At 36.9% G+C, this 20,526-nt stretch overlaps 1 protein-coding gene across 2 annotated transcripts in view; it reads right to left on the bottom strand.

Annotated features, from left to right (window-relative positions):
- Positions 1–20,526, bottom strand: part of NKAIN2 (sodium/potassium transporting ATPase interacting 2) — a 527,252-nt gene that overhangs the window by 269,393 nt on the left and 237,333 nt on the right. For both annotated transcript variants that reach the window (XR_006014070.1, XM_042016273.1), the window contains exon 2: positions 19,991–20,128. Coding sequence is in view for 1 of the 2 variants with exons in the window: in XM_042016273.1 (XP_041872207.1) it covers positions 19,991–20,128 (138 nt within the window). In the remaining variant the exon portion in view is untranslated. The remainder of the gene's footprint in view (positions 1–19,990; positions 20,129–20,526) is intronic.

Below are 20,526 nucleotides of genomic sequence, written 5' to 3'. Positions count from 1 at the left end.
TTTGTAGCTTTGCTGTGTTCCAAGAATAGTTCTACACTTGTCAGTTGCTTCTGGCATATTTAGAGATTTCCCAGCAGTGTGAGATTTCCTGCTTTGTGTTGCTATCCTAAGAAAGATCAGGTAAGCAGTCTTCAATGTTTTCCCTGGCTTAGTAACTACTTATTTTCCTTTTTATTTTTTTTTTATTCCCATAATGACGTCTTCTTATTTTCTTCTTGTAATTTCCTTACCAAAAAAAAACCCAACAACTGCCTCCCCCAAAAGCCTCCAGTTTTATCTTTAGACTTCTGTTTCCTTGTGAGAAAGTATGAGAGAAGCTTTGATGGCTTTATTGACTCATTTTCAAGCACAAGAATCAGAAAAAAAAAATTGCAGTATTTTTGAAGAAACTCCATAAATTAAAAAAAGAAAAAAAGCAAGCAACCAAACAACAACCTCAGCATCATCTTATCATGATTCCTGGCAGAAATTTTTCAAGCCTTTTCTAAAGACAGCAATGGTTATTGATCTGAAAGAATTTTTGAACAGCAGAGAAATGTTTGCAGCTATTTCAACTGCAACACTTGCTCAGGTCCTGAGCCATATGTTCTGTTCCTAGAGTATACAGCTGTAAGCAAACTCATGACTTCACAAATCCATGGAAATCAGACGATGCAATAACTCTTATATTTACCCTTGAAAGCAAAACTGGATAGCTGTAGCCTGTGAAGTCTGCCATGTTGGGGATTTTTTCCCAGCACTTTTATCCGTTTTCCTTTCAATTTAAGCAATATTGTCACATATTATCTACTTTCCATGGACATTGTAACTAGCTCCACAACCTGCTCTCTCTGTATCTACGACGACGGTTTCTACCTTCATACCAGAACCCTCGCTGTTTCTCACCACCCACACAAGCTGTTTCTCACCACCCACACCACCCACTTGTTTTGTTTAATTTCTTGTCACCCAGTATTTTCCCTTTTGCCACCCAAATGTGTTAATGATTAAACCTGACTCACAGTTCACTGGTTTCAAGAGCCAAAAATCAGAGACACAATGCGGCAATTTATCATGACTTCTCTGCAAAGGTCTCATTTCTTAATGACCCATGCTGGAGTTGCTGTGGAACCTGTTTACTAATGTTTACACTCTCTCTCTGTGCATGCCATACGTCGCTCCTGCATGTCCATTTGTCTCCCCTCTAGCAAGCTCCACACGGTGCAAAATTTAACAATACATTTTTCTATCTGATAAGTAATGTGGAAAAGTATTAAGCTGGCACTGAAACCATTTACTGAGCACACTCAGGAATTTCACACTGGATCCTAAATGTAGGTCCAAACCTATGAAGATTTCAAGAGGACAAATCAAAGATTTCTTAACCATTTCTCTTCTGTGACAGGATCAATCAGCTTGAGTTAACAGCAATACATGAAGGAATTCTGGAGTCATCATCAGGTAACATCTACTGCATGAGCAAAGATCTTCTGCACTTGTTATCTAATGCTTTAAACTAGCATGATTAATCCTCATTTGAAAGCACTTGTAAATAAAAATTATTAACTTCAAGCAAAGTCCATGGGAACCATTGCAACTTAAGTACTTGCTAAGCATGAGACACAGCTGGCTGAACAAAATGCAATGTTAAATGTTATACTATCAAAGAATGAACTTTGGGTTTTGGTTTTATTAAAGTCAGTGGCTGTCTAACAGACAGTACATATCAAAACTTAATTCCCTTACCAGTGCTTGCAATGATGTTATGAAACCTCCGCTATAAATGCAATAGAGTAAGAAGAAGCAAACAGAAAAGAAAAAAAAAACAAAGAAAAAATATATATTAAAAACCTTCCTAAAGCAGCAGATTATGCTGCAAGAAAGATGTTATGCTTATATCAATATATTTCTTTTTTAGAAATATGGCCTAATTTTCTCAGTTTTAAAATGCTGATAATGTCAAATATTTGTGAAGTACTTTGAAACTACAGTACTGAGTGCTATAAAAATACCTATTTTGATTAGATTATATGTGGCAGACAGGCCAGAGTTTGAAATATTCTGTCATGGAAAATTTACATACATTACTATCGGAACTAACCCACTCTCTCACCTATTGGCCTAGGATGAGCTACCTGTCAGGTTATAATGCAGATGCTAACACAGATGTCAATTACAGTATGCTTGTTGCTGTTCAGAGGATAAAAAATACATGACTTAATTCTTAATGCTATCAACTTGCCTCTTCCAGTGATAATTAAATTCATGTGAGAAAAATAAAAAGCAAGTCCTGAACTAAATTCTGCACCTGCAGTATATTTTTTGAAAGGGAGGAAGGTGTTGACAAAATAGATACTGGTTATTTTCAGGCTCTAATACAAGTACTCCCACAGTTATGCTGCTAATTTGGTGATGTTGCTGTTATTTCTTTACATTTACCATGGGGAAAGAAAAACATTTATTGGTGCTACTTTTAGCCCTTAACAAATTCTTAGTACATTCAGTTAAGTTCCACTAAAAGCAATAGCTCCCCATGCATTTACACCAGGGCTATAATCCAGACGAGGATTTTAAATGCTTATGTCTGCTGGCATGTGATAACTGTGTCATCTCTTTGTGACATCCTGTATCTGATACAGGCTAGACATTTAATAACGTGTATGGCATCTAACGTGTCATCTTGTTAGAAAAGGAGACAAAGCTGTAAAGACGCTTATCTGCAAGCTCTTATTTTTAAGATAATCAATAAACTCTTCCATAATAATTGTACCCCAGCAGGCTTCAAACAGCAGACACCGGACAGAGTCACAGTGATCGCTCTCTGTTCCCCAGGAAAATGAGGTAAAACTTCAGAGGGATTCTTCTGCCTTTACAGTCACAGACAGAAGCCAGACAGTGAACATCTGACTCTGAGACCTTTCTGCAGTTATGACTAGAATCCCCTGTGCTGAGCCTCTGCATGTCAATGCTTTTCCATTCTGGCAGTGTCTTTCAGCATGCTGAGAGTGTGCACGGGGTGATGCTCCCATTTCCAGAGTCTTTAGGGAGTTTGACAGTCACAGGAAACCACAACAAAAGTACAGTCTCACCTAGTTCATGGTCATTAGGTGTTTAATCTAAATGGGGGATCCCTTGCAAAATGGCAGCATGGTATATGCCTGCCATAAAACACAAGTCTCTCCTCATTCGGGTTTGCTCCTGCCTTTGTGATTGCTACGTTCTCTCACTTTTAATTTCTCTCTCCAAGTTACTACCTTATCCCACCATTGCTGTATTTGTACACTGTTTAGCAATCACAGAGCACCTTCTTGGTTAGCTCCTAGAATTTACTGCGACAAAAGTGATTAATAATGACATTAACAGGAGCAACTTTACAGACCATGCATTTTACTGTGTGATAATTCAAATCCCAGCATTCTGACAAGAAAGCTTAGTTAAACTAAAAGGTGTGAAATTAGTCTGCAATTTTCCACAGAACATATAATTTATTACTTGCATAACTAGGTGATAATGCTCAGAAATGCCTTTTCAAAATTGCAAATGCATAGAAACAAAATTTTGTAAACTGGACCTTTTTACTTCACAATCAAAAGGTATTTTTGTAAATTTATTGTACATACTCAAAGTTTGACTCCAACATCATACAAGACAATTTCTTGATGTGTTGCCTACTAGATACCAAACTTAACAGTAACACTTTGATCCTCTGTTTAGTTTTGGTGAAGATAGTACCTATTTCTGTTATTCAGGCTGTTTCAGAACTCACATGAAAGCACAGCTGCTTTACTTATGTGAACAATCAATACAGCCAAGTAAGAATACTCCACATGAATGAAGGATTTGCTTTCAACTTCAACTAATATTCAAATGTACAGGATTATAATAATGGGATTGTTTTGTCTCTCAGCCTTGAAGTTTCATGCTTCTGAAGGCCATTTATGAGAATACTCCCAGGAAGGGAAGACATAGAGCAATGCAAATTCTTTGATGTGTTGCATAAATATTATCAAAAAGTGTTTTTGAAAGGTTGACCAGGTATATTGGTTTGGTAAGATATCTTCAAAATTCTTTCTGCATGTGCACATCCTCCATAGATCTGAAATGCAAAGTCATCATTCTGTTTATGAGGGTTAGAAAGCTCAGTAGGCAAAAAATCCTTTCACATTGTAGATTTGCATTTAAATTTGATTTAATTTAAAAAGAGAAGTTGTTTTTTCTATTCTGTGTTAGTTCTATATTAAATTCCAGCAGAAATTCTCTTTTCAGTCAATCATATTGTGGATCAGAATTTATAACCACAATTCCCCAAATGTGGTCATGCTTACATTTATACCTAAGTAGTCCTGCTAAGTTCAGTGTTTTGCTGATAAATAAAAAGTTAAAATGTAAAATTGATTACTTAGTTGTCTGAATATCTTTGTTCATTTCAGCAAGCATCTCATGACTCCACAGAGCTCTCTATTCATAGAAAATCAATGAACAGATAGTTCAACTACATTAATAAATAAGTGAAATGAAAAACTTCTAATCAGATCTTGTGTTAGCATCAACATTAACCTTTTTTTACCTTTAACACTCTTAGTAGCTTGTCACAATACTTGTGATACTTGCTAAAGACTGTGGAAACCAGTAAAATAGTGATATTCTGTACCCATTTTATTCTTCCAAAAGGGCCCTTAAGCTTTTAAAGAAAAAGGTAGAAATTAATATTCAAGTTATGCCTGGCATTTTGTGGGCTGCAATGTTTACTAGAATCAAATTGAAGTCACATATTATTTAGTTACAGCAAAACGCTCCTCATTTGGCAAAAGCAGAGGCAAATTTTTTGGGTAGGTGTTTATTCTGGAAGGGCATATAGAATTATATAGAGAGAAAATTTACAACTGGAGGAGCATTTTAAAATAAGTAGCTAGCCAAACTGCAGCTATTTATTGTTTAAGATGCTGTTTATTCCCTGTATTAGTGAAAGGAAAGAAATAGAATTTCAATTACAACTGTTATCTGCTATGTATATTAAAAGCTTTCCATTTTCACACACAGAACTATTGACTAAAAGCCTTTCATGAGGAATGGATTAATAGCATTTTTCCTTCTGGTAGATATAAATATTTTATCTATAGCTCAGGAAGACTTCAAATAGTTAAACTGTAATGATGTCATTCTCCATTCTCTTACCATGATTCTTCTCACAGAAGCTTTACAGAAGGGAAGCCTTAGACAGGTGAGAATCAGTTTTCACTGCAGCACAGCACACTCATTATATGCCTTGGTTTTCTAAATGTCATGTGGTTTTCTTGGTTTTGGTAATTAGAAGTATAACTGAAAACAGGGCAGTCTAGCTTCAAAGGGAGACATCTTAAGACAGAACTCAGCATGGCTCTCTTACCACAGACGTACAGAATCATTTAGGTTGGAAAAATCTCCGAGATCATTGAGTACAACCTTTGACTGATCATCATCTTGTCGACTAGACCATGGTACTAAGTACCACTTCCAGTTGTTTCTTGAATGCCTCCAGGGACAGTGACTCCACGACCTCCCTCGGCAGTCTATTCCAATGTTTAACAACCCTTTCAGTGAAGAAATTCCTCCTGACATCCAACCTGAACCTCCCCTGGTGCAGCTTGAGGCCATGTCCTCTTGTCATGTCACTAATTGCCTGGAAGAAAAGATCGACCCCCCCCCTTGCTACAACCTCCTTTCAATGAGCTATAGGGAACAATAAGGTCACCTCTGAGCTTCCTCTTCTCCAGGCTGAACAATCTCAGCTCTCCCAGCTACTCCTCATAAGACTTGTGTTCCAGACCTTTCACCAGCTTCATTGCCCTTTTCTGGACATGCTCCAGCACCTCAATGTCCTTCTTGTAGGGAGGGGCCCAGAACTGGACACAGAACTTGAGGTGTGGCCTCACCAGTACCGAGTACAGAGAATCAATCACTTCCCTGGTCCTGCTGGCCACGCTGTTCTTGATACAACCCAGGATGTCATTGGCCTTCTTGGCAAATCTCTTATCCAGATCTTATCAAGATCTTTACCCATCCTGCCATAATCCTGTCCTTAAAGCTATGGGAGTAACCTTCTTTTCACATGAACTAATCTGAATAATTTGAAAAGGTTTTTTACTTTTGGTATCAAAGATCAAAAACAAGTAACATGATTCCCTGTCTATGTTACACTGATCAGCTAACTAGTCCTAATGGATAGCAGATCTTTGAAGAATATAAATAAATATAGTCTACTAAGTGGTTAATTTCCATACGTAAGTTCTCAAAAAAAAAACCATTGGTAAGTGTAAATGCTTCCTAACAAGTGAGTAGAAATAGTTCCAAGTATCAGTGAAATGAAATCGCAAACTATGCACAACCATATTAATGAATATTCCTGGCTGTCTTAACACAGTTACATTGACATTCAGCACTCAGCACTCACCATGGAGCTTCAAATAGATTACATGAAAACGATGGAGAGACAGATGATAGATTATTCATTGAGAGTCAAGCGCTACCAGGGAGAGGGCTAACATTTCTCTGATTTCTGTACTCCCTCAGGATAAAGGTTACACTGTAAAGAAATGGAAACTGTCCTCCCATTCAACTAATGGCAGGATCTGACTGTGACCACTTTGAGAGATTTATATGAAATAGGAAGCAACAAATGTTACAGTTACCTAGGCTAAAACCTCACTCAAAAATCCAAACTCGAACCGGCAAACAATCCCCCACAGGATACTTAACAACAAAGCTGCCCCCCAAAAAACCCCTTTCCTACTAGGCAAAATGAGATTTCACATTTGAGGTTTGTTTTCAAGGTGTATTGAAGAAAAAAACCAACCCAACTAAACCAAAACATGTAAAAAGATAACTAAACAGAAGTTGTCAAGAAACTGGCCTTATAATACAGCACCAACCCAGGATGTGTAGGAGCAATTCAGAGCCTATAGACCCTTAGATCTTTTTCCGTCATATCTCAGCTGAAGAGTCATTATTGTACTGAGTAATTCTCCTTTCACCTACTAGCCTCCCCACAGATCTAGATTTGAATTATCTTGGTAGAAAGTAATTCACTGTCAAAACAAATATATCACCATAACCAATATGTTACCATGTCAAATTTAAATTGTAACAAAATTGGGCTTCTAGCAATAACAAAACCAAATGAAAAATACTAGTGAATGTGAGCTAATGTGCTTCTGTCATGAGGTAAACTCATGGTTCAATTAGCAAACAAATGCAGCTTGAAGCATTCCTATCGCCACTCAGATTTCATAGAGAGACTGATGAAAGCAAATCCTAATCATTAACATCAATAAATGACAGTTTCTTTGAAAATGTACACTACTGGTAGTAAAAGCAAATTGCAAAATTTGTCAGGCTAAATCTGTATCGTTGCTAGATGTCAAAGCTGATATGGGACATCTGAGTTAGTGTTTTGAAAGCACGTAAACATACTGAAATATTTCGCCATCCAAATAATGGCAAAATACTTATGTCTGATTAGGCAATTAATTAAAAAATACTGTCTGTCCAACATACTGCTCTCTAACAGACCCCAAACTCCCTGGAAGTATGTGACTGGAGCACTCCAGATTTCTGATCATAACACAATATTTTGCAGCTCATCTCATCAGCATAGTTTTAATGACCTGAGGAATAAAGAAATGTGAAACTTAAGGAGTCTAACAGTTGTCTGGAATATATATGTATAACTCAAAATTCAGATGTGGAAATGAAGTCAGTTAAGTTCAACATGTACACCATCCTATTTTCACAGGACTTGGAGGAAATTAGCAGGGAATAACCCAGCCCTAGGAAGTAGTAATTATGCCAAGGAGGCAGTCAAACAAACAAATTTGCTATCCCATTTTGTTTGTAGAGATAGGAATGAAAACTTCAATTTCCAAAATACAACAGATGCTGAAAGATTATGAAAAACTAATGTACTTTATCACAGAAACTTGTTTTGTTTGATACATCCAGTAAGAAAGTCCAACAGAGACATGAAGACTGATAAGAGGATTAAAAAGAAATGGAAAAACTGAAGACAAAAATACTTCACAGAACTGAACCTTGAAGGGATAATTTTTATGGATAGGTTAACTACAGCATGGGTCCATAGGTAGCAGAACTGTGCAGACTCCATTTTGAGAATGGGAACTGAGCGGAGAATTTGCACCACAGCAAAGTCCAGGAGACCAGAGATGGCAGAGTATCTCACTATTACCTAAGTTAAGGAGCACAAGAACAAATACAGGGACCTAAGTTATTAAAATGTGAGGAGAGAACATTCATTAAGTTTTGTAACTACTAAATGATGGTTTTCTATAGAGAAACAAGGCCAAGAGTAATACAGTGTGATTAAGTCCATATTCTATTTGTTTGATTTCAAGACAAGAGAATTTTACTCTCAGGATTACTCTGGTGATACACACTCCTTTAAAGCTATAAAAAATAAAAAAAACCTCACTTATTTCAATGTGCTTCAGTCCTCATGATTTTCAGTGCTAGCACTTGGAAGTTCTGTTTCCCAGATGACAGAAAGGGATAAATCTGAGAGTTGCATCATCTCTCCTACCGGTGGAATGAAGTCTTATGAGAAAGGCAACATTGTATTTAAAATTTCCAGTCATTGTCATGCATGAACATACACAACACTTCCCTGACTTAACCAGACATTTTTAGTTTCTACAGACTCTTGAGGATGTGGTTTGCACAGGAATCCTCCCACTATGCACATCTTTTAAAGTGCAATTGGCTGCAACTCACAGCACATAAGGATCAAGACTTTTTTACCTCATTTCATGGTCAGTGCCCCTTTTCAGACCTTTTGTGACCATAAATAAAACTGGCCATTTTTAGAATCTGTTATCCTAGAATTCAAATATCAAATGGTAAAAAGTCTGTATCAATAAAGTAGTCAAAGACACTTCTCACACAGAAACAGCAACGTATTTTAGAAACAGACACGTATCACAAAAGGCTGCTTATTCACACCATGTCTATACCTGTGTGAATTTAACAATGACATCTTTATGAGGGAAAAGCACTGTCAATCACCCTAAGACATGCAGACAAACCCATTGATACTGGTAGTAATTAAATTTATTACAAGGGTAAGTCTCTCAAGACAGAAATAGGATCTAATTTTGTTACAGAATTCAGACCATCAATATGAAATAAAAATTTTGCTTAACTAGCCAACTAAGAGGTGTAGGACCCAAAACCTTTGTATCATCTATGTCACTAAAAATATTTCTAATCTATGAATAGATATTTCAACAAGACTAAAGACAGAAGAGTGTTTTTTGTTTCACAGAAAGTAGAAGTAGTAAGTAGGTAAAACAAAACTCATAAAGAAAATCAGTGACAGGCTTGTTTCAATACTGAATTTCAAACAGGAATTTGGTCTTCAGGCAAATGCAAAATTAAATATGTAGAGTGCTCAGTGCCATAGGCTATGAATAACCTTCTGGTTTTTACTCACAACAGAAATGTTTTGAAGATTACTTTAGACCTAGACTAGAAAAGCCAAACTGATTAACAGTGAGCTGATAAAATAAATTATGCCAATTTAAAATTCACTATTTTATTTTCAAATTTATCACCTATTCAAACTATTTAACAAAGGACACATGGCTACGGTGATTTTGCTTGTTTATGCATTATTTATATAATGCTATCCTTTAACAAAATTTTTATCCAAGGAACAACATATATGCACTTCCAAAAAATGGTGATTTAATAAACTTGAAAACTTCTGTAGATATTTCTTATGAGTTCTGCATTTTTCCAGTTGGACAGTAAACCCACCAGCTAAATGTTAAATTTTTCTGTGAGTCATAAATGAAAGCAAAAACACTCATTGGTTTCAGAGCACAATCAGCACAGAATCTTTAAGTGGCCTACTAGCTGATAAAAACAGCATGAAACCCAAAATTATTTATGTCTCATTCACCCAAAATTGATACTGAAATCAATGAAAACAGCTGCAGAGCTTAATATAATAAATAAATAAATAGAAATCTAGCAACAGGATGATATGAAATAGTTAAGAAATTACAGCTAGGAACCAAACTGAGCAGCATCACTATTGGTGGCTCAAACTGGTATAGGGAGAATCATACCATTTAATTGTAGAACTAAAATGTTACTTTACTAGACTTGTTTAGAAGTAAAATTTATATTGATATGCAAAATTCTGTCCTAAGAGGCATTTATAATTCAAATCTTACCTGCTGAGTTCATAGCACATAAAATGCTGCTTCACTATGATCTAACCAACATGAACGTATTAACATGAACATTAACATCTATGCCTAATATACATAATAACCCTTAAAACAAACTGCAAATAAATAGTGCCCTTGACAGCTAAATTATAGAAGTAGGGAGCATTAGAAATTTTGGAACATGTTTAATAGTGCATTTTACAACACTACTCATTGTTTATCTTGCGTTTCAGTGTCATTCAGAAAATGTATCCCTATTGGTAATGTTCTCACAACAACAGGCAAAGCTTGAAAGAAGTACCATGCCCTGTTTCTTGTGGAGCTTTGGGGGTTGAAAACCATAATGAAAACACTAAAATTTTTAAAAGGTAAGTATAGGTGGGAAGAGAAAAACATCTCTCTGAAGTTCTGAAATGGAGATTTGTGACAAGATTTACAAATGATTTTTATGTAGGTTCTTGTTCAGGTTGGAAAAAAAAAGAAGGCCACATTTGGAATATAACTGAAGAAAAGCATCTCCATCATCTCTCAGAATTGGAAACGAGGATTTGTAAATGAATAGGGTAGTATAGCTTTGTGTGATTCTCAATGCACTTTTCTTGTAGCATAACCTCAGGGTGACAATGAAGCTCACAAAAAAGAATCAGCCACATTTCCTAGAAAAAGACCTCTTGAAAAAAATATGAGGATGGACTCCAGGTACTGTCAGGTCATCCTGTGCAGAGATGTAAGACAACTATGACTAAAGTCAGCTTCCCTCAAATTACTAAGATTGCATAAATCTTAATCAGTTAGCAAGAAGAAGAATTTGGTTTCAGTACAATACTGGTAAGTAGTGCTGCTCAGACTTTATTTAATTTAAAGCTACAACTTCATTTTAGTTCCACGCAGTACAATGCCATTTCAAACATACATGCAGAGATTAGCAACTGAATCAAGGTGAAGAGAATAGAGGGAGACATAGACAGAAGTACAAAAAGAACTGGAATAGAAAGAGGAGCAGCAGCAGAGATGTTGTTCTGTGATGGTGCTCCACAACAAGCCCTGAGCCAGTAGACAGTTGCAAAGGAGAGGCAGCACAACAGAGGAGTGCGAGATTTGAACAGGTAATTTGGACTCAAGTCAATGTTTCCTGTTCTTTTCTAACGTAGATTTCATTGTGCTATAAGCTGTTAATTAAAATACATTAATCTCTTGGAAGGAGCGCAACAATGGATGCCATTGCAACAGTCACTGGGTCTGACAAAAGAGTTATCACAAAGCCACATTCAGGCATCAGCAAATCTTTCCCTTATTAAAAGAATGCACCAGCTTTGTCAGGGACAGAGTGTTCTTCAGAGCAGCTGGTATGGAGCTATGTTTTGGGTTGGTGCTGAAAACAGTGCTCATAATATAAAGATGTTTTTGGTGTTGCTGAGCAGTGCTTGCAGCCCGTCAAGGCCTTTTCTGCTTCTGACCCCATCCCACCAGCAGGAAGGCTGGGGGTGTACAAGAAGTTGGGAGGGGACATGGTCAGGACACCTGACCCCAACTGACCCCTGGAATATTCCATACCATCTGACATCATGCTCAGTATGTAAAGTGGGGGAAGAGAGAGGAAGAGGGGGATGTTTGGAGTGATGGCGTTTGTCTTCCCAAATAATTGTTAGGCATGATGGAGCCTTGCTTTCCTGGGAATGGCTGAGCTCCTGCCTGTCCATGGGAAGCAGCAAATGAATTAATTGCTTTATTTTGCTTGCATGTGCAGATTTTGTTTTATCTATTAAACTGTCTTTATCACATCCTGTGAGTTTTCTCACTTCTACCCCTTCAATTCTCTGCCCCATCCCAGCAGAGGGGAGTGAGTGAGTGAGTGGCTGTATGGGGCACGGCTGACAGCTGAGACAGAGAGATACTGTCCAAAGACTTTTATTATTTTTTTCTTACAGAAGTATTCCACACTGTTAGATAGCTGTGATTCCAGTCTTTATTCCTAGGCTTTATAGACAGTTTGCAGCATCCCTATGTTTGCTGGATGCATTGGATAAAACAATGCCTTGTAACTTGAGAAAAAAGGATTCACATGATGATCTGTCACAGCCTTTCCTCTGAGAAAATGTCCCAGACTTTCAGTGTTTCAGTTCCCACATTTTAAAGCATTGTGGGGGAATACTTCCCTACTCCAGTAGCATGACATTAAAAGCTCTGAGGTGGACAGAGAACTCCATAAACGCATGCTATAAACACATACAAGATAAAAAGATAGAGCTATAACCTCTTAGACAAGCAAATGTCAGCATAATTTATATACACCAGCTAGAAAAAAGTACTAAATAAACAATGTGAAAATCCACAGTAACAAGTATAGGAGTAATTCTGGGAAATACAAAGAAGCCTGATTATGCTAGATAAAGAGAAATACTTAGCACTGAACTACAGATGTCATCCCAGAGCAGTGGAAACATTACCTTATCCTTGCTTGATTTTTAATTATCTCTAGCTGGCCAGGGCTATTGGGTGCTTAAAAGAATTTTAATGCTTTCCACTGCAGTTTAGGTAGCGGTAGAAAACCCCACAGATTTTATCTCTAATCTCTTCCTCTATGTATCTGTTTAAAGACTTCATCAGCTAAGTCATTCATTCTCCATGCTCTTTATAGTATTTCAACTACAAAGTGCCAATTAGACATTATTGTAACAGAAAGAGTTGCTAGATCCTATAAAGAGAAAAAACAACCAAACAAAAAACCAAAGCACAAACCCCACTGTAGAATAAAACCCACTCATTATTATAGTGACAAAACAGAGGATCTATTCTAAATAAACAAATGAAATGTAGAGGAATTTCATGTTTTCAACTTTCCAGGGTGAGCTCTCTGGTTTGAATACAAATAAAATACAATATTCATTATACGTTATTTTCAGTTCTACATGGAACTGTAATCCTCAGTGGTGACTCCCTGAAAGACCATGTATGTTCCTTTTCTGTGTAATGGGAGAGGGAGAGCCATTTTGAATGGCTACTTTTAAAATGTGAATACAATTCATTGAAAGTGTATAAAAGCACCAGCAAAGGATGAATGTAGCTGAATTCTACACCAGTCAAATCTGTCATGAGACTAATAAGTGTGGATTTAAATTAAAAGTATCAGTCATTTTCCTGCACTGAACAGGTTCTGCATAAAATTTCCTGGGAACCAAAGCTGCACTTAATTATATGATGCAAATTATAACCTTTCATCTTCTAATAATCAACATTTTAATCACTTTAAAAAACAGTATTAGCTAAGTGTCTTTAAAAGGACTTTTTTTTATAATGGAGAACTTAAAAAACACTCTGAAAATTAATAAAAATACACCTCAGTCTGAAAGAAAACAGAACTCCATGCAGAACTGTTGAAGTAAGTCCTGTCCTGCAGTCTTTTCCAGAGCGTCTTTCACCATATTTTCTGAAAATATATCAAATTAATTTTCAGAAATCAGTGGCTCTACAAACCTAATAGATTTCATGCTCAAATAAGTGAGAAGAGTCTATTGTGTTTTTAAAATATCTGCTTTTTGAAAAGCCTCTTGGTGTCTGGCAGTTTCTGTTTTGCTCTTTAGAACTGACAGCACGGAACTTTTGAGAAAGTAATGTCCTACACAAAACTTAGAGGAATCAGAGAATAAGGATCTCTTATCTGGGATCACTTCCTTTTTATGTCTTGATAGTTCTCTGGTCAGCAGGGGTTTTGTGGGGTTTTTTCCATTGTTCATTCCTAGGGCAGGCAGGTTAACTGTCTGAGTACTCTTTAATCTTGAAAGAATATTTTACACTTTTTAAAGAACCATCCTTTTCATAATTTCCTTTAGATTAACTATTTGTATCTCAATGCCTCACACCTAAATAAGTCCCAGTGAAGAGAGCAGACAAAAGTAGTCAAATTTCAATCAGACAATTTATAGGGAAAAAAAATACTCTATCCTAAATAATTTGAAAATTTTAAAATCAAGAGCCAAAAAAGGGCAGAAAATGCAGAGAAATTTAGTGTAAACTATCTTCTTTCATCTATTTCCATACAGGCAAGACAGATGCACTCTGTATAATATTGGGCTGGAAGTGATTCTTGAACATATTTACATAAGGCTTAGCTGAATACCCAGGGTTTAAGAATTTGAAATCCATTGAGATCTCTTGCAAGTTATCAAAATATATCTAAAAGGAGAGGTCAAAAGCCCAGGGTCATCATATCCTAGACTAACTTTCTGAATCGATTATCAGGTAAAAAACAAGACCATTTGTTTTAATGTTGTATTTAATACTCCACCAAAAAAACTAATGGATAAGCATAAAGAAATAATTACTTTTTGAACACTGGAATACTTAAGCTTTTGTTTGATCAAGTTCTGTATGTATGTTAGGCATCAGACTCAAAATGTGGATTAGTGCTATGACACTGACCAGCTGGCTGTTCACAAACTTTCCCATCCCTGCCCTAAAGCAGGCTAGATTCACTCACAAAAGTAAAATGCTGAGCCTGTCCTTTTAAATATAAATTAAAGTACATTCGAATCCACACAACACACTAAAATCTAATCTTTTAACACAACAGCAGCAAAAGCACTCTATTAAACAGCATACCTCCCTGTGAATCAAAATCCCTTTCAGCACATGTTGTTCAAAGTCCAAAGGGCAGTCTTCTACTTACATCCCTACTGATTTTTCACAGCATCTCCCAGAAGTGAGCAAAATCCTCCAATAAAATAGCAGTTAGCCAAGTTTACAAAGGTCATTCATAAGAGGTAGCGTCAGTAGCAAAAGGACAGACTATAAAAAGAATCCCAAACTCTACTCTTCCTTGGCATCCAAATTGTGTCAGTAATCTTTTACGAGAATTTTTAAGGGAAAAAGTTGCAATAACATCCTCTTGTTCCAGGTATTTATGAAGAGGGAAACGTTTCAGAAAACACTGACAAGATCTGAGAAAGGACTACTGAAATGGTGACCAGAATAAAGAATATTTTTTAAGAAGATGAGCTTTGACAAACAGCAAGCATTCCTCAACCAAAATATTAAGTATAAATTCTGTAATGAAAAGAATTTTAACAATATTGAATGCTTATCATGGAAAATGCTAAGGAGAACTCATGTTGCTATTGATGGCATGGAAAACAGCCCTGCAGAGAGACCTCGACAAATTAGAGAGATGGGCAATCACCAACCAAATGAAGTTTAACAAGGGCAAGATTCTGCACCTATGATGGCACAGCCTTGGATATGTGTATAGACTGGGAAATGAGATGCTGGAGACCAGCACTGTAGAAAGTGACGTGGGGGTCCTGGTTGATGGCAAGTTGAACCTGAGTCAGCAGTGCCCTGGCAGCCAGGAGGGCCAACTGTGTCCTGGGGTGCATCAGGCACAGCATTGTCAGCCGGGCAAGGGAGGGGATTGTCCCGCTCTGCTCTGCACTGGGGCAGCCTCAACTCGGGTGCTGGGGACAGTTTTGGGCACCCCAGTATAAAAGAGACATTGAGCTATTAAGAACATCCAAATGAATGACATGGGGATGGGAAAGGGTCTGGAAGTTTAGGTTGGATATCAGGAAAAGGTTTTTCACCCACAGGGTGGTTGGACACTGGAACAGACTCCCCAGTGAAGTGGTCACAGCACCAAGCCTCTCTCTGAGTTCAGGAAGTGTTTGGACAATGCTCTCAGCCACAGAATATGACTTTTGGGGTGTCTTGTGCAGGGCCAGGAGTTGAACTCAATGAGTTGCTGATGAGTTTCTTCCAACTCAGCACATTCTCTGATTCTATGAACTACAGAAAAAACATTCCCATTCATTATTATCAGTGACAAACTACTGCATCAAAGAAGAAACTGAAGAATATTAAGTGTGCTTGAACAAACTTGAACCAACAAAACGTCTTTCCAATGGCACAATTTGAAACAGAACCAGTATCTTGATTCACAGCCTCCTGTGACAGCCACCAGACAGAGCCCCTACTAAAATGTTCAAGGTCATTTACTTAATTGTAAGTATTATTGGGCATTAGCTCAAAATTATTATGCAGAAAAATACTGATTATGTTCCCAAATTATCATTTTCTCTGGAAAGTTGTGAGAGCAGAGAAGTAACTTGTGTGACTGTGTGCCTCCTTCTATAAATAAATGTCTACATTTCAGTTACAACACAGTAAATCATCACACAAATACAATTAAGCTGAAGCACTGAATGGTTTGTCTCAGAATGGAAAAGTACTTCCTAAGAAAACCTTTTACAGAGAGCAAATTCAGGTAGGATTTTCACTTCACAGACCTCAAAAATTTGTGTCCTGCAGGCTGACAAGACTGCACAATGACCATTCTATTTAATTTCATCATCCTTTTTATTAAATGGATTTACATATATATTTTTTTTTTCCCAACAGATATAAAGAAAGCAGAAGTAAAATATGAGAAAGAACTTCTTTATTGGTCAGGTGAATGAGCACTTGAACAAGTTGCCCAGAGAGGTTGCAGAGTCTCCACCACTGGAGATATTCAAGAACCATCTGGATGCAATCCTATGCCGTGTGCTCTAGGATGACCCTGCTTGAGCAAGGAGGTTGGACAAGATGGTCCAATGTGGTCCCTTCTAACCTGCCCCATTCTGTGATTCTGTGAAAATTTATTTTTTTTAAAATTTCTGTACTGAGCTTGAGTACACACACTTTCTTATTTTAAATAAAACCATTATCTGGAAGATAAACTGAATTATGTCAATAAGGTGAATTAATGCCAGGACTCACTTATTAAAACATAATAAGCATAAGAATCCTTTTATTATAAATAACTGTTTTATCTGAAAATTAGTTCTCTTAACAAGATTTAGCAAAACAGTCTTCTGAAATGTTTTCTCACCAAAAATTCTGGCCAAATCATTCACTATACGGAGACTGTCTTACTGTCTTTAAAATTCAGAAAGGTAGCTCAGATTTACAATTTCCCATGGCATGATTCCATGTTTGATAGTAGCCTGGTATGTACATATGACAGATGAACTGCTGCACATTTTCATACACTACTTTAAACATTGGGAAAAAAAAAAGGAAGATAATAAATTTCAGTTTACAATAGAAATACTCTAAACCCAAATTGGTAGAGTCAGGGCTACTTGTCATATAAGGCATTAAGTAGATTCCATTAGGTGTGTTGAGCGATTGACCATGTCTAGTCTTTAAAAAGACAGATTAACTCAGCTGTACTCTCTGGGGCCTAATGGTTTGGCAGACTGATGATGCTGCAAGAAGCTCAGACATAAGGTAATTGCTTTTTTCTCTTTGTTTTTCTTACATGCGTATCAGCAATTACATGTTAAGTAATGTACTAGTAATAATCTATATTTTTCTCCCAGACTTAATGTGACCAGGTATAAGGTTGGAAGGGACCTTTAAACATCATTTAGTCTCCTGCCATGGGCAGGGATATTTTTCTCTAGATTAGGTTTCTCAAAGTCTTATCCAGCATGGCCTTGAACACTTCCAAGAATGGGGCATACACAAATTCTCTGGCTGATCTGTTTCAGTGTCATGCTATCCCCACTGTAAATATTTTCTTCCTTAAGTTCAATCTAACCCTACCTTCTTTCAGTTTAAACCTATTGTTCCTTGTTCTGTCACTACAGGCCCTGGTAAAAAGACCTTCTCTATCTTTCTTAGGAGACCCCTTTATATATTGAAAGGCTACAATAAGGTTTGCCCAGAGCTTTCTCTTCTCCAGGCTAAAAAGTCCAGCTCTCTCAGCCTATCTCCAGACAGATGTTCCCCATTGACTGTTTTCATGGCCCTCCTCTGAACCTGCTCTAACAAGTCCATGTCTTTCTTGTACCTTGGGCCACAGAGCTCCTCTGTTGATCCAACTAAATAAAGGATGACATTTTTATCACTGTTTTCTTATTCAAGTAGTCTGTGATAACTGGCACATCCAGGTGTCTTTTATAAACTCTGAGCAAGACAGTTCGATCTTAGATTGGCTCTATTCAAATCAATGAGAGGATGCAGAGAGGCAAACTCACAAAGCCAGATGGACTACACAGTTGGGGTGAGCTTTAAGAAAGATGTATGTGAAAATTAGTTAGAACAGTGTTGCACAAACCATATAATTCAGAAACCTATCTGAGTGGTCTCAATTTATAAGGGTGGTGTTCCTCCCCATTCACAATGCACTTATCATTTAAATCTAACTTTTTGTTTAGTTCAGCTATGCATTTTATGCTCATGCTTGGTTTTATGCCACAGAATAGTCTTGGGATGGAACATTTAACCCTTTTTCTTTAACTGATGTCTGAATTTTGAGTTTTTATTTTCAAGTCCTTTGTACTGGTCAAAGTACCAGAAACAGAAGGAAACTCCATTCACATGACTCCAGCATTGTAACTTGAAGGAAAACTAAATATTTAAGGTTTGTAACATATTTTTCAATGTTCATAGTAAATGGTTTGGAATATATTAAACTGTGTGCATGCATAAAGGCATTGCGCATACAAATTTTCTGTGTATAGGAGATCACAGATATAGAAACACAGACAGAAATGTTAATGTATTTCTCCTAGCATTACAGTAATGCAATATGGATGGTAGCACGGGGGCAAAAGCAAAATCTGTCTGTATTCTGAATGACTGCTGGCATATGAAGGAACAGTTAAGAGAGAGACTTTGCAGAAGAGGGTACAGATTCAGTGGGGTTATCAGAGACAAGGGGTAATGGTTTTAAAATGAAAGAGTAAACTGAGGGTAGGTTTAGATTAGATATTAGGAAAACTTCTTCACTGTGAGGCTCATGAGACACTAGGACACATAGTCCAGAGAAGCTGTGGATATCCCATCTCTGGAAGGGTTCAAGACCAGGTTGGAATGGGGCTTAAAGCAATCTGGTCTACTGGAAGGTGTCCCTACCTGGCTGGAATCAGGTGATCTTTAAGCTTACTTCCAGTGCAAACCATCCTATCATTTTAAGATTCCCTTGTTTTCATCTTACATGAATAGGGCAAATTTTTCAATTCCTGTCTCTGAAATGTATACAAGCTTTAAGTGAGTTAATAGTCAATTTTGACAGTAATATTGTTATGAAAATCCAAAAAGAGGTGTTCTGAATGATGGCTGTCAGAGTTGCTGTTATTCTTTCTTTGTAGAAGTACAAATGGCAAAAAACTCCACAAACCCAGAGTATGAAATGAGGATTTAATTAATACTGCATTGTGCCAGAGAGCACAGACACTAATTCTGTATATGAGGGGTGGATGAATAAGACAAGAAATGGATTAAAAATATTAAGGTTCAAATACTTATTTTCATTTTGGAGCCCTCAGTCCATTATTTCTTACCGTATCATCATACCTCACTTTCGGGTTGGACTTTAACTTCTAGGAGGCATATACATAACAGATAGGCACTCTATCTATTAACAGTAGTTATTATCAATAATGAGTAACTATAATGAATCATGCCTCTGTTGGGGGGGCCCAATGTATCTAGGAAAGTTATGGGTAACATTTAGTCTAGCTCTAAATTCCCCGTATACCGAGGACATTGTAATTCCTTAACCTGACTCCACTTGAAAGTTCATATTGTCATGCAGTTAATGATCATATTGACTTAACTTTTGTAGACTGTTACCAGTTGATTATTGCAGGTGTCCCAAAAGCACAGTAAGTAAATGTAAAATGTTACAGAAGAAAATTAAACCAAGATTTCTATTTGCTTTATAAGCAATGCAGTTTGGAGCTCTTTTCAGTTTGTTTATTTCTCACATGCACATTAAAATAAGCAAAAAATTAAATACTCACTCCTGTTATGTAACGAGGTCTATACTGGATGGTTCCAAATAAGCCAAGTATGACTACAATAATGTGTATAAAATTTGCGAGGATGGGTGCCCACTGATAACCAAGGAAGTCAAATATCTGCCTCTCGAGCACAGAAACCTATGATTAAAAAGCAAAAGCATAAATAGATTAGAACAAACTAGAAAACACATATGAGGGTATTTCCCCTTCCCATACCCAAGGCAATTGCTCTGAGTTAAAAAACCACTTGTCAGCAGTACAATGAGATGAGTTTGAAATGTTTCAACTTCTTGTTTTAATGAAAGCTGCACTTCTCATTGGTTACTGAGTTATATTCTACCAAGATACAAAAGTGTTCACTAGAATGGTATGTTTGCAGGAGAAGAAAGACAAATCACTTTGTTATATACAGCAGCAAATGCTATAATGTTTTAGGGCATCAATGCTGAAAATATGTGATAGGCTTATGACATTTTCTCAGCTACATTGTTTCCATTCACAATACTATCTAGCCTAGTCCTGTCTCTTTACTTCCA

This window comes from Corvus kubaryi, unplaced genomic scaffold (genome assembly GCF_017639235.1).
Source record: "Corvus kubaryi isolate FWS band 111438036 unplaced genomic scaffold, C.kubaryi_AGA036_p1.0 split3-73, whole genome shotgun sequence".
In the NCBI taxonomy this organism is placed as follows: domain Eukaryota; kingdom Metazoa; phylum Chordata; class Aves; order Passeriformes; family Corvidae; genus Corvus; species Corvus kubaryi.
Note: the sequence above shows the minus strand (reverse complement) of the source record. Positions and strands in the feature narration are given on the sequence as shown.